Source organism: Mauremys reevesii, linkage group 7, assembly GCF_016161935.1.
Source record: "Mauremys reevesii isolate NIE-2019 linkage group 7, ASM1616193v1, whole genome shotgun sequence".
Classification (NCBI taxonomy): domain Eukaryota; kingdom Metazoa; phylum Chordata; order Testudines; family Geoemydidae; genus Mauremys; species Mauremys reevesii.
The window spans coordinates 116,014,753-116,029,090 of NC_052629.1; the positions used below are offsets into that span (position 1 = coordinate 116,014,753).

The 14,338-nt window shown below is 43.8% G+C and overlaps 2 protein-coding genes and 1 non-coding gene across 21 annotated transcripts in view; 2 read left to right on the forward strand and 1 right to left on the reverse strand.

The window, feature by feature from the left end:
* PROK2 (prokineticin 2) overlaps positions 1-4,953 on the forward strand; it is a 227,257-nt gene extending 222,304 nt beyond the window's left edge. For all 19 annotated transcript variants that reach the window (XM_039482569.1, XM_039482570.1, XM_039482576.1 and 16 more), the window contains one exon: positions 3,966-4,953. In XM_039482569.1, coding sequence (XP_039338503.1) covers positions 3,966-4,091 — 126 coding nt within the window. In that variant the 3' untranslated portion in view covers positions 4,092-4,953. The remainder of the gene's footprint in view (positions 1-3,965) is intronic.
* Positions 4,954-7,130: 2,177 nt separating this feature from the next.
* On the reverse strand, positions 7,131-7,320 carry LOC120369568. Its single transcript, XR_005583244.1, has one exon. It is a non-coding gene; the product is annotated as a U2 spliceosomal RNA (small nuclear RNA).
* A 6,396-nt stretch (positions 7,321-13,716) lies between these two features.
* The window catches only part of EIF4E3 (eukaryotic translation initiation factor 4E family member 3), a 63,257-nt gene continuing 62,635 nt past the window's right edge, over positions 13,717-14,338 (forward strand). Inside the window, exon 1 of the mRNA XM_039481065.1 lies at positions 13,717-13,736. Within this exon, the coding sequence (XP_039336999.1) occupies positions 13,732-13,736 (5 nt within the window). The 5' untranslated portion in view covers positions 13,717-13,731. The remainder of the gene's footprint in view (positions 13,737-14,338) is intronic.

Here is a 14,338-nt window from a genome sequence, read left to right on the forward strand (position 1 = left end):
GACTTACTGTACTCTGTGAAATTAAATCTTTTCAAAGATAAAGTGGGGGACGTGTTCCTCAAGGTTTCTTTCCTCTCCTCTAAATATTTAGTGTGTGAGGATTGAGAGACCAGGACTGCTGAGTATTGAAACATTTCATTCGTCTGCAGGTCAGGTACAAACCACACACCTTCACTTTATACTTGCCCACACTGTTTTGCCATTGAATTTAAACGTGCTCTGCAAAGACTAACCTACATTGCGAGGCAATTTAGTCTTCATGAAACATTAGCCTTGCGCTCACTTGGGCGGAAACTCTCACCTGTGTTAAATAAAACGTGATGAGTTTGTGTGGTGGACTCCTGACTGGTAGCAACTGTTCTGAGACCACTAAAAGCATTTCACTTACTGCAGAAAACTGTTCCTTAGGCTATGTCCACGCTTCAGTGTAGACACTCACTACAGCGACGGGAGGGGTTGTCCCATGGCTGTAGTGAGTCCACCTCCAAAGAGGCAGTAACGTCACTGATAGAAGAATTCTTCTATTGTCCTAGTGACTTCTACATGAGGGATTAAGTCGGTTTAACTATGTCACTCAGGGATGTGGATTTTTCACACCCCTGAGTGCTGTAACTGGGCTGATGTAACTTTTTAGTGAAGACCTGCCCTTTAGTTTCTATTTAAAGTCCATCCCCCATTTGCTTAGTGTCTGAGCACCTCACAATCTTTATCATATTTATCCTCACAACACCCCTGGGAGGTAGGGCAGTGGTGTTATCCCCATGTTACAGATGGGGAACAGAGAGACTGATTGGCCCAAGATCACACAGGCAGTCTGTGGTAGAGCAGGAACTACAACCCAGGTCTCCTAAATACTAGGCTACGCCCAAATCACTGGACAGTCCTTCCTCCCAAATTAAACACCAATCTCCCCCCACACCCCAACATACTTTTCCATGTATAAAATGAGTAAACTATTATTTCTGTACATATTGTACAGCAAAAGGTTTAAACCGTTGTTTCACTAAGGATCAACCCAGAAATGTACACCCTGTGACTATGAAGATGAATTTGTGTCCTGGCAGATCTCTCTCTCTCTCTGTTTGTGATGCATCAGTCACCGTATCTCTAGGGCAATGCTGTGCAATCTGTGGCCATTAAGGTCAATTGTATGAGGTGGAAAATGTCATGATTGTGGATGGGGAAAACGTGCTCCCTGATCTGCCCCTTGTAATTTTTCTAAATTGAAGTGTTTGAATCAGCCCCATGGCTTTGAGGAGGCAGCGGTGGGCACCGCCTTCCCAACTGCATCCCACTCCTCCTACAGCATCAGCAGCAGCTCTGGTGTGAGCCAGTTGTGCTCTGAGCAGCTGCTCTTCCTTCCCGACTGCAGCTGGTAAGCAGTTCCCCTGCTGGCTGCCTGCTATGTTGCAGAGAGGAGAGAGTCGCTGATCCGTTGCCTGCTTCCTACTGAGCTGTGGGGAAAAACTGGCTCTGCCTAGCCTAGGGAAGTGCCTAGCAAAAGGTGGCTCCAGCCCCTGACACGAGGCAACCTAATAAAGGGGTGGGGGGAAAGGGAGCAGATGACAATTATGGCTCCCTGATTCTCTGCCCCAGCTCTGGTTAGAACAGGACCTGCTCTAACTTGTGCTGACTGGCAAAAGCTCCCCAGGGACTGTATGCCAACTGGCGTAGTCTGAGAGCACTGCACTCCACTCACCCTCCCTCTCTCCTCAGTCGGCATCGGGGGAAGCATGGGAGCCATGTATGCTGGCCCTTTGCCAGCTGGGGATTTCCCCACACTGGGGGTTCCTTGAAATTGTGTGGGCCCCTCAGGACATTTAAATTGCTTGGGCTTGAGTGTCAAACTGGGGGAGACCACTACAGTTCAGGGTGAACGTTGTCCTCCCCGCAGTCACTGACTGCTGCCAAGACAGGTGCCTTTAAGCTGCTTTGTATGTGGGGTTTTTTCAACTTTTTAGTATTTTTTTTTAGCTACTTGGCCACATTCCACTTGCCTCTGTCCTTATTGGCCAATGTGCCATTTTAGTGACAAGCATGCGAGGATATAAGTGTTGGTTTCCTTGGGTTTGAATCTGTCATATGTGGCAATGAAACTCCCTTCGACTTCACTGGAGATTGCACTTGTGGGATTGGGCCCATGGTTAGGTTCGGGATTCACCTCTACCCCGATATAACGTGACCCGATATAGCACAAATTTGGATATAACGCGGTAAAGCAGCACTCCGGAGGGGGTGGGGGGCTGTGCACTCCGGTGGATCAAAGCAAGTTTGATATAACGCGGTTTCACCTATAATGCAGTAAGATTTTTTGGCTCCCAAGGACAGCATTATACCGAGGTAGAGGTGTGGTATGAGAGTATCACATGGTAAATAGCTGTTTTGAGAGTTGCTCAGTTTTTAGACTGAGGAATACGTTTGTATTATCCTTTTGGAGTGTTTCACTCACTCTACATTTAAATTAATCCCATTCTTTTTCACACACACCTCTAGGTCATAGCAGAGAACAATTCCAAGACAAGCCTTTTTCTTTAACACATAAAAGAGGTTACACAACAGGATTTCTTAGGCTGCAGGTTCTTTGGGTCACAGGTGCTGGGTCTGAATCTCCTTTCCCACTGATATAAATAAGTTAGGAGTTACACTAAGATAAAACTGGTGTAAGTAAGAGGAGAATCATCCCCCAATGTCTTCATATGTATATGTACAGCCCTCTAAGCAATTCCATAATAGAAATATTAGATTGTAATTTATGCAACAGACATATTTGAGCTTTATGGCAGAAAAGAGTCAAATTACTTTCATTTAATTTTGTGAAATAATAGAACTGGAAGGAAAAGATGTTCCTAGGTTCTAAATCTACAGATCTGTATTATAGGCATGGCTAGTAGCACTGCCTCTGATTAACATTGCCTGACACTTCCCATTGTAAGACCTTGTTTTCAATTGTTTGTAGCTTTGTCAAACTTTAACTACTTGGGCTGAAATTTCCCATGCCAGGTGACTGCCTCAGGCTGAGCTTTTTGGAAGGTTTCAGCCAAAATGTTTCAGCTGTTTCCAAGAATAAAATGGGGGGAAATGTGTTTTGTTTTTTAAAAAAATCTAGTGATCTTTTCTTGGAAAGCGAAGTGTCCCCAGGCTTACGAGCAGGGCCTTTGTCTCAGGGATGTACCTTTTGCTCTCCCCATGAAAATATGCCCAAATTTGGCCAAATTGCAAGCCTTAGCAAAACCATATTTCACACATGCTGAGTAGATGCTAGAGCTGAATAAGGCAGGGATCCTGTGGAAAAAGAGTATATTATCACGTAACCAAACACTGTATCATAATGCATATGCACAAGGGAAGTGAGTTAAGTTGGCACAAGCAACATTTTTTTAATCCAGGGGTTTTGTCAGTTTAATATAGATATACACACCAAGAAAAGCACAGCACAACTTGAAATTGTGCACAAAGGTGGCTTTTAAGTTTCCATTGAACTTCTCCAGTCCTGATCTATCTGTTCTCTGGACATAATTTAGAGCACTGTTAAGGCCAATAAGCCATTACAGAAGCCAGGAATTGCTGGGCACAGGGAATAGTGGGGGCAGAAGCAGGAGTGACACATAGAAGCCATTATGGGAGCTGTATGCCACCAGGTAATTCTTCTCCAGTTGGGTGATCTTCCTATGGCCAGTTGTGCTGCTTTGTGGCTGCTTTGTAATGGCAGTACAGAGCAAAGAGTCATGAAGGCAGGAGTCCATCTAGATCACTGCATGCAGATACCAGTATGAAGTACAGATGGAAAAACAGGGACCTGATGACTAAGGTTAATGCATTTTTACAATAGACCTATTTATAAAATTGGAGGAAAAGATGACCTCGTGTCACTGCCTCCATCTCAGCATACCAATGGGTACTATTGCTACCTGCTGTTGACGCTGCTTCCTCTTGTCACTTCTGACCTTTTCAATACTTGCTTCCAGGTCCCGTTTCTTGGGAGAAGAATGCATCACACCTGCCCATGTCTGCCTAACTTGGCCTGCCTACGGATATCTCCTAGCAGATTCAAATGTTTACCAGAGTTCAGAAACGAAGATGTCTTTTTTTAGCAGGAGCAGTTCTTAACCATAAACAGGCACTTCATGTATTTACATTTTTCCTTGTTATTGTGATTAACAAGTTATATGCCAGAGGAAATTCTTTAACATACGTTCTTGCCTCGTAAACGTTGAAAACAAACATTGAGATACTGTGGTGTTATGGCCAAGATTTTCAGAAGGGACTACTGCTGTCAGATGCTTCCATTTTTGGATGCCCAAACTGAGATATCTTAAAGGGGAGTGATTGGCAATTTTATAGTACTTTCTGGAAATCATGCCCCTTTAAAATGTCCCGACAGGGCCCAGAAATGGAAGCTTCCAAAATCACTCGTCGCTTGGTAACTCTTGGCCAATATTTTTATACTTGAATAAGCTTGATTAAAAATGTGGGGTGTGTGTGTGTGTGTGTGTGTGTTTGGGGGCGGGTTGTACAGAAGTATAGAGCCAAGCATAAGATGACTGTCAAAAGAAGTGTATTTAGATTAAATTTGGTAACTTTATTGTAATTATTATAGTATTCGTAGGTTAGGTGCATCACTACATTAACAATTTAACCAATAGGTGTAGCTTCTACATTTTTTAAAACTGTCACATTAAACCAAAGCATCTAAGTGTAAAAAGTGTTCAAAGAATTCTATATGTTGTTTTAGTGTTCAAAGACTTGTTACTTAATCTGGCATAAAACGTGCTGCTCATCTGAAACTATGTATTAAAATGTAGTTTATATTTTAAAAGAAACCCTAAAATCTATTCTAATAGGCTGCCTGACTTCTTGTCATGTACATGTATTAATATTGCTGTGTAAAAATTCTGTATCAGAATAATGGCAGCATATCATTTGATTTATTTTAATATAGCATTATTTTTGTCACTTTGGTCTTCAATTTTTATTCCATGTAAACTGCTATTACATATATCACAGACCAAAATTAACAAAGTTCCCTAAAAGTAGGTCCATAAAAGAGTACACACTTTTATATATTTCTAAGGAAACTCCATGGTTCATACACTAAAAGCTCCCTAACGCAATTTTCCAGCAGATTCTTAGCTGATGTGACCTGAATAACAAAGAATTTTCTTGGCGCTAACATCAAGGCATTTGCTAGGCACGTGCCCCCAAGTGTATGAAGCCTGTCAGATATATGTAGAGTGTGATTTTTATGAAACACCATGTAACTTGTCAATGCCATGGTAAGAATTCCTATAGTTTGTGTGAGTTTCTCACACTTGTCTACCACCAGTTGTATCTATAGACCCAGAAGGAGAAAAAGGGAGCCATTCATCTTCCAACAATAAGTTCCTTTTCTGCTGCTTTACTGTTCTGAGACAAGTTGTGTTCTGGTGTATTAAAGCAAAGTGTGTTAAAGTTAGAGGGGATGGGAAATACCTTGGCCTTGTCAACAAATACCTTTCCATGCACTGTCATGGACCCCAAGGAGAGGAACATTGTGGTCTTGATGCTCCTCCATTTCTTCTTGTGGAGCTTGGATGGAATGGAGAAGGGGGAGCCACTGAGAGCAGGTTGCATCTCCCCGATTCAAAGCTGCCTGATGCCAGTACAAGTTAGTTGTCCCTCTTTGGAAGCTTCCAGTGGAATATTGGGTGTAACTGAGAGTTCTACTTCATGCCACCTTCCTGTTCCCCTTACAGTGGGGTTGGGGCAGCTGGTACAGGATTTCCACCCCTGCGAAACAGAATGCTCCCCCTGCCTCATTTGTGTAAAATGGCCTTAGAAGAACAGAGAAACTGTCCTTGACTGTGTTGGAGTAGATTATGGTGGTTGTGGTTGTGTGACCACCATGCATCACTTCAGACAATCAAGGTGTCTGCAATTAGTCAGTCACCCTGGAAGTACAGCCATCCTAGAGAGATAGCTCAGTGGTTTGAGCATTGGCCTGCTAAACAGAGGATTGAGTTCAGTCCTTGAGGGGGCCATTTAGGGATCTAGGGCAAAAATCTGTCTGGGGATTGGTCCTGCTTTTGAGCAGGGGGGCTGGACTAGATGACCTCCTGAGGTTCCTTCCAACCCTGATGTTCTATGATATCCTCATCAGTCTTGCTGTAGCACTTCAGAGACAAGTCTATCTCCTAATACAAGTCAAGACAGGGCTTCTGCCTTCAATTCAGTCCAGCTGTAATGTCTATGTTATTTAGCAAGGGCATGTGCTTGAGGACCTGTGCACTGAAAACACCACTGTTTTGTTGCTCTTCGATAAATGATTTTTGACTCGGTTTTCACATTTGAATGTACAGTTGATACATGATTTAATGTGATGCACCTAAATGATGATACGCTACAACTTTGGAGGTGAGTGATTTTCCAGATTTAAGGAGGAGATCCAGAAGCATCTGCCTACAATAAACATATGACATGGGAAACAAATAATTGGTTTAGTAGCTATGGAGCTAATCAAAGGACAGAATGTAGACATAGGCAGCATTTCACATAAACCATGAGTGTAAGAGGTAAAACTACCTTTTAAAAATTGGTTAATGGTACTCAGTACACCCTTTGCTGACTGGCATCACTTCTTACTGACCCTGGTACAAAGGGTTAAGGAGACATTTCTACCCTTTTTTTTTTTAATATAAGAACAGATTTAAATTTTTTATTAAAGCTAATGTTAAAAAATTATATAATACATAGGTTGAGAAAAGTGTGTCTGTACATCTGGATATAGTGCTTAGATTATCCACAAATATAAAGCTTGTTTTTAAAGTCATAAGATACATATAGTGCATAATCCGCAATAACCCAAATTTAGGTGAATGAATTTAAGAATACAGTTTAGATGTTTAGCATCCCTGCATTCGGGTACATTACTCATGAAAAAAGTTATACAGAGAGTTGGTGGCGGAAAGCAAAATATATCAATGGGTGAAGATTGTCCCTCAGTAATGGAGAATTTAGAATAGGTTGTCTATTTAGAGAAAACAGTCCACCAGGAAAGTATTTGAGTTACTTTCCCATTTTAAAGAAACCATACAAAATCAGCATCTTCCCAGTGAAACTCGGTCTGCTTTTCTAACCAGAATATTCTCCCCAAAAGGAGATGCACCGTTCCTAGAGGCACTGCAATACCAGGTCAATGCATGGTGTGGACAGAGCACGCTCCTATTCCATCCCCCTGTTTCAAAAATCAATTTAATATACAGTCCTCAAATAAAGGACATATCAGATATTAAACTGATAAGAACAGATTTAACATTTTTATTATTAAGCTAATCTTAAAATTATATAACATTAAGAGAATATTGAGAAAAGAGTCTCTGTACATCTGGGTAGAGTGCTTAGATTATCCACAAATACACAGTTTGTTTTTAAAGTCGTAAGATACATATAGTGCATAATCAGCATATTCAACTCTATGCCAGTTGAGAGGATCTAGATGTAGAGCCAGCAAAGCACAGAATGATGGTAACATTTGATACACAGCAAGTGCTTACACTTCCTTTACCACAAAGCCAAGAAACAGATCTGTGAATTACTGGGTGCAGCCAGAAGGTGGAGGAGTCCCTTACTATGTTCCACCACGATAAAATCCCTTACTCATACTTCCAAGACATCGGCTACTCCCAGTTGTAAACAGATGATCCAAGAGCAAGGACTCTCCTAATTAAATAATTGCCATAACATGCTCATTCAGAAAATCAAAGTTCCAATCTAGGAAGTGCAATGTCCCAAGCGTAGCTCAAGTAGAAGTCTGTCTTCCCACAGCTGTATCCCCCAAAAGCATGACAGCAGAAGGGAGAATTCAGCAGGAGCGCATTCATGGGCTTGGCTAAGGATGTCATAGTTGATGGCATCAACTATTATTCCCAAGTCAGACCTCACTGGCATATAAAACAATGAAGGACCTTATTCTCCATTGTCTTGCATTGTGTACAGCCACCTTACACCTACTTTGCACTTGTTAAGATGCTACCCCACCGGAACAGGACTGTTGTATAACCATTTTGCATCCATGTGGCGCAGGTGTCAATGGCTATAGAACACAGGGGAGAATCAAACCTGAAGTCTCCGAGGGTCTTAATTTGCTCTGCCTTTGTAGGAGGGATCTTTGTAAATCTTTCAGGGTTGAATAATTTGGTGAGAGCTTCAGTCCAAGAGCCTTAAGAGCACAAGCGTTCGAATCCAATGGATGGATTTGTTTTTGTTTTTCTCTTTGTGGGCCTGATCCTGCCAGAGTAAAGGCTAACTCTAGGCCAGTCAGCCTTTGAAACCAGGAGCTGATGTCAGAGTAGCTCCACTGAACTCAGTAAAGCTATTGGCAATACACATAAGGTCAAGGAAACGAGCCCAAGGCTGCAGATGAGAGCAGGCTTCAGAAATCTGGGGCCTGAGTCTCCATTCCCTTATGCTACTTTTACACAGGTGTAACTCCATTGACTTCAATAGCATGCTGTCACCTCAGTGGCGTTACCCCTAGTTCATGCCCATGAGAAGAGAAACTGGTCCATGGCACCCCAAAAGTATACTGTAGTCTATGCACATATCCAGGCAGTCTTAGGCTATTATTTCTTACTGAGCACTGATACTGTGCGCAGAGCTGTGACAACATACAAGAGGACACAGGGCCTGCATCTCATCGCACACTCACATAAATAAGGAGTAACTCACCTGAAGCCAATACTCCCATTATGTATCAGTGTGAGCAAAGACTACTAGAGAGCTGTCCATCAGATAGAAATCCTAGCAAATTTTATCACACAGAAGCAGAGCAAACGCTGTAGTTAACTCATGCCAATTAACTTTTAATGGGATTAGAGATTTAGCCGGGTAATGAGACCATCCATAATGATATTAGATAAGGTTGTAGCAATGTATAGGGGCTCTAAACTCTCATGTTTCAGAGCCAATCACTAACTAATTATGTGGGGGTTGAGAAGATGCTTCTAATGCCATAATTATCCATAACAGAGTTTCTTGCACCTTTCTGTGAAGCAGCTTGTTCTGCTCATTGTCAGCCACAGAAAACTGGACTAAATGAATCACCAGGCTGGTATAGTATTTCCCATGCCATGAAATAGTCACTTTGTGTTAATATTACCATAACCCTGATTTTAGCCACTTGAGCCTTGTTAATTCTCACATGTTAAATGAAGGTTGGGTTGGCAGGAATAAGCGCTTAGCATGACTGTTGTAGATAAAGATATGGCTTATTCCACTCAAATTCTTTCCTAAACTCTGCCTTAGTCAACACCCTTTACCTGTCCCAGTGAATATTTCATGCATTAACTACAGCTGAAAAGTTCCCTCAATTTCTCTCTGCAGTGGAACACCCCCTCACTGGAAAACCATAACACACTTCAGTTTTGCTTCATTTGACACCAGCACTAACAGGTGCGCAAGGTCCAAAAGAAGTATTTCAAAATGTTCACGGTGATGCATTCCCTCCCTGTTATCCTTAACCTTTAGCTGGTTTTTTTTTACCTAAGGGCCATATCAAAATTTAGTCAGCAGAGGCAATGGGATAGTGGGTTGCTAGCCCTGCCATTAAGGTGTTGCTTCAGACTTTTATGCTACACTATTTGTCTTGACATAACATTGGGTAAAAATTCTAGGCCAGGACTATTGGCTTCTCAGGCCTCTGTCTGCAAGGAGGACCCCCATCATCCCCTGTGATAGATAATTAGTTCTTCTGACAGTATGTCTCTGTGTGTTACTGTGCCTTTGTTTGTGATTTGGATATGTTCATTAACAGGGGAAGGAGGAAAAACCCCAAACCTACTTTGTCAATGGTAACTAATCTTGACTTTTGGTAAAAAAAAATGTGGTCTATTTATTTCGCACTCTAGTGGCTGGCTTTTGTAGCTTAACTGAAAGCTTGAAAATGACCAGATCCTACGGTCCTATGGTTTGACTTTCATTGTAATACCAGTGATGGGCTTAGAAGGGCTTTCTTGGGCGAGTTAAGAGGTGAATGCCAAGACAGTGGAATCACAGCATATACAAGACCTGGATTTGATTGCCTTTATCTAAGCAGGAGGGAATGGTCTGTGGTGGACAGCCCACTAGACTGGGCTTCTGGAGACCTGGGTTCTATTCCCTGTTCTGTCACTGACCTGCTAGGTGAGTGTTTGCAATCATTTAATCTCTGTACCTCAGTTTACCCATCTGTAAAATGGGGGTGATGCTACTACCCTCCGTTGTGGTATTATGAGACCTCCTGATGGAACATGCTCTATAAAGGGTAGGTAGGATTTGAAGGACTTCTGCTGAATTTACCTGTAGGGAAATTTACTTACTACTTTATCAGGTTCCAGCTGTGAATAGTGTTCCCATTCCATGTCTCTGTCTGTGATTAAAAAACAGTGGGGCTAGAATGTCAATTCCTCTCTCTTTGGACAAAACCTACTGGCAAATCTATGGCATCTTGCACAGCTCGAGGAATAAACCGGATCGTGGCGTGGAGGGTCACAGTCTGTTCCCTGTTTTCCCTCCCCCACATCCTTGCCTTGCTCCAGGAGGAAGCAATGTGAACCAGCCCCATGCCTTGCACAGATTATTTCCCCTGCCACTGAGCTGGTACATCAGGGGAAGGGGAGTGGAATATGGAACCTCCCTCCTCTCCTCCATGTGCTGTGATATAGCCCATGTCAGGGAGTAGGATATAAGGAGGCACCTTTCACTCCCTTACATCCCTGAGCAGGCACATATAGTGGGTCACAACCCTCACCTCTTAGCTTGCATATTGTTCTGAGCTTTATATATTCTTGTTACTGACATCCCAGTTCTCTACAGCATCTATTTATATACGTAACTTATAACTGCTGCAGTTTCCACTTCCCCTCTCAGCTGCCATATGGACCTTACTCAAGCAACAACCTTCAACTTTTCCCACCTGTATTATCCTAGTCCTGTCACGTCCACCTCATATCCTCGGCCAAATTCTGGCACGTGCTGCACACAGGGATCTGCCAGCAAATCTGAGCCCAGCACAAGGAGAGCAAAGGGGAAGCTGTCTCAGCCCTATGCTGCCTTCCCCCACCTCTACATGTTCCAGGTCCTCAGATGCACTGGTGCTGCACCTGGCCCAGCAGGGGAAAGGCTGGGATCTTCAAAGGGGCCTAAATTAGTTAAGTGCTCAACTCCTCCTGACTTTCAACTCAACTCCTCCTAACTCCCTTTTGGTCCCTTTGAATGTCCCAATCAAGTGCTATCTGGGTGCAGCTGTCCTGATCCTGCAGCCAGTGTGAACCCCTGGAACAATTCAGAGCAACCTCGTGGCTTCTCTAAGTTGAGCCCAGATGCAATGCTCTCCCCTCCTTCCCCCAAAGAATCATTGTGGCACAAGTGGATCAGCAGACCACAGCAGCTCTCCAGCTATTCCCCCTTTCCATCAGTTATGCCTCTGACACACACATCCTATGCTAACTAGGAGAGATTAGCATATAGCCACTGTAATTCCCCAGGCAGTGTGCTGCTGGTGCAGGGGAAAGCATGTTGAGGGGATAGGGAACAAAGATCTGGCCCAGTGAGTTTGCATCTCTTGCACCTGCTTTAGCCATCTACACCCACTGGGTACATGAGTAGAGAATTCTGATTGGCTAGAGTTTTACATCCACTTTGCACTCAATCTGCACAGGTGTAAAACAGGGGAGCATTAGGACCACAAGGAACCCACTCCACAGGTTTCAGAAACAGGAGTGCAGAGAGATTTTCCAGCACAGCATCAGAAAGGTATGAGCCCATATTTATATCATCCATCCTGTTTCTGCAATGGGTCTGTTCACGAGCCCATGCACGGAATCTTCCTAGCTGCAGGAATTTCTTAAGATCATGATAGCTATAGAGCTAGGAATAAGTGTGTGTGTGGTGGTGAACTACACAGAAAGCCATTGCCAACTAGAATGCAGGTGCATTGTAGTGCTGCTTCTGCTGTGACTATGTGCACCTATCCTGGGAGCCACTGTAGGTATGGGGTAACAGAGCCAGGAACCATCCTGAGTTGTGGGCTGTGCACTGGCTAGCTCTGCACAATGGCCAGGGGAAAGGAATTATCCATCTCTGGCTCTAAAGCAATTGTAGCTGAGCCTAATGAGTGTGGGACCCATTTGAAGCCCTAGTATGCACCTGCCATGGGGGGCAGAACCAGTGAATTGGTGCAGTAGCTGATTCTTTGCCAGCCTCCCACTGACCGCCTGTGAACTGTCATGCAAAGAGCCTGACATAGCTGGTCTCCATGCTGCAGGTTTGCTCCTGCCCATCCACCTACCTGCCTGCATAGTGGAAATGCACCATTTCCATGGCTAAGTGTTCTTCACAGCCCCGGAGCTGTGAGATGAGTTTGGCCTATGGATGTTTGCCCAGATCTTTAAAGAAATGTAGGTGCCTAACTCCCATTGATTTCAGTGAGAGTTAGGTACCTAAATACTTTTTTGGGGGGTCCCTGGGCCTCTGTCACTCAACCTGTTGACTTTCCAGGGAATTGTGAGTCTAGGTGTCCGCTTCTCAGCATAATTCATTAAATTGAAACCCTATTATAGCATATTCAGAGGTACCTAAGAAAACGTCGCTCATGCTATTGAGCTTCTCCACCCTCAAATGTAAATCCTCCTTCACTGTGGCTATACAACTGTCTGATCAATACAAAATGACTCTGAAGTATCAAAGCTTATTAATTTATACAGCATCCAAAGTGGGCTAGGTGCTTTGCAAACGCACAGGGAGACAGGCTCCCTGCCGTGGAGGGTATGTATGTGACTGGTTTACCATTTAACAACTCTCTTCTTGTTCGTTCTTCTTTATAATAAATCTTTAGTTTTAGATACTAAAGGATTGGCTGGCAGCGTGGTATTTTGAGTAAGATCCAAACTCATACTAACCTGGTAACGTGGCCAACCCTTTGGGGTCAGAAGAAGTTTATATAGTGAGCAGAGTTTCAAATAACTTCTCACTGTACTGGACCTAGGTGCTGACGGGGGGCAGAGAGCTGGAATGCAGTAAAGGGGATTGTATGATTTTTATTATTATTACAACTGTTGTTGTTGTTTTGCTTCTTGATAACCAATGTGGGGATCAGGAGCAGAGTTTTTGACGGGCTGGGGAGTTTAACTTCAGTGTTACCCACCAGTCTTGGGAGTATCCGCTCTCCTTTTTGCAGCCTGCCCTGACCTCGGCATTTCTAGGGAGAGCTGCCCTGGGCACCACCGGGCCAGACCTGAGCTGGGACTCAGACTAGTGGGCAGCCTGGATTTCCCCTCGCCACAGGGCAGTGGCCTAGCACTCAGAAAGGAGACTGAAAACCCCTGAAGAGGGTTAGTGGTACTGGACTCTATTGGACTCTGATACACCGTTGAAAGGAGACTTGAAATTAATGACTCAGCTGGAAAGCTGTGGTCAGTGGAAGGCACAGAGAGGGTGAAAATATCAGCTTCGGGGAGGAAGCCCTTGGGGCACGGCCCCATACCTGGGCTGGGACTGTCTAAAGACAGTGGGAGTAATGCTACAGTGAAAGTCCGTGCTGAGGACACCCGAAAGGCCCTGTTGGACTCGTACCCCGGAAGGGGTCTGCTTGAGTTGTGTTTCATATACAGACTTGTGTGTGACTCAGCCTGAGTCACCGAAGCCGCCTGAGAAACCACCAACAGGGGTTGCTACAGACTGAGAAAGGTGCAGACACCCACCCGGCCAGGAGGCACTCACATGAGGTGGGTCTGACCCCATTATAATACGTTATAAGAGGCTTTTTACTAATTTGCCTTGTCAACATAATGCACCTTAATGATGTACAATACCGGCAAGTCTGACCTCAAACTAAAGCCCTTGTTCACAGCCCCCCTTTAGCGACGCATCTTATTATTGCTGCACAGATGGCTGTTCAAAAGAAACAGAAGGTGTTCAGAATCCCTTGATTTAAACAAGATGTCTCAGGAGTCTGATCTTGACGACGCGTAATGTGTTTTCCAGCAGGCGTTAGAAGAATCACAAGGAGTGGCAGGGCTCTTTTTAAAGACAAAATAAGGTTTTTTGAAACCAGTTACCAAACTCAGTGAGTAGCACTGTCGTCATCATCAATCAGTAACATGGACCCAGGAATCTGGAAGATTTTAATGCACATCTAACACAGCGTGACTCCTCTGTTCCTTCTCAGTGGTAGTTGGGGATGCTTGCAGAATGCAGAATTAGGCCAATAATGTGCAAGTGGTCATATATATGCCCAATTCACTGGTATGCATCAGCTGCTTTGCATCACCAGAATGGAGCCGTAGCATCCTAGAGAAACTGGCCCCAGGCTTGCAAGTGGTTTGAA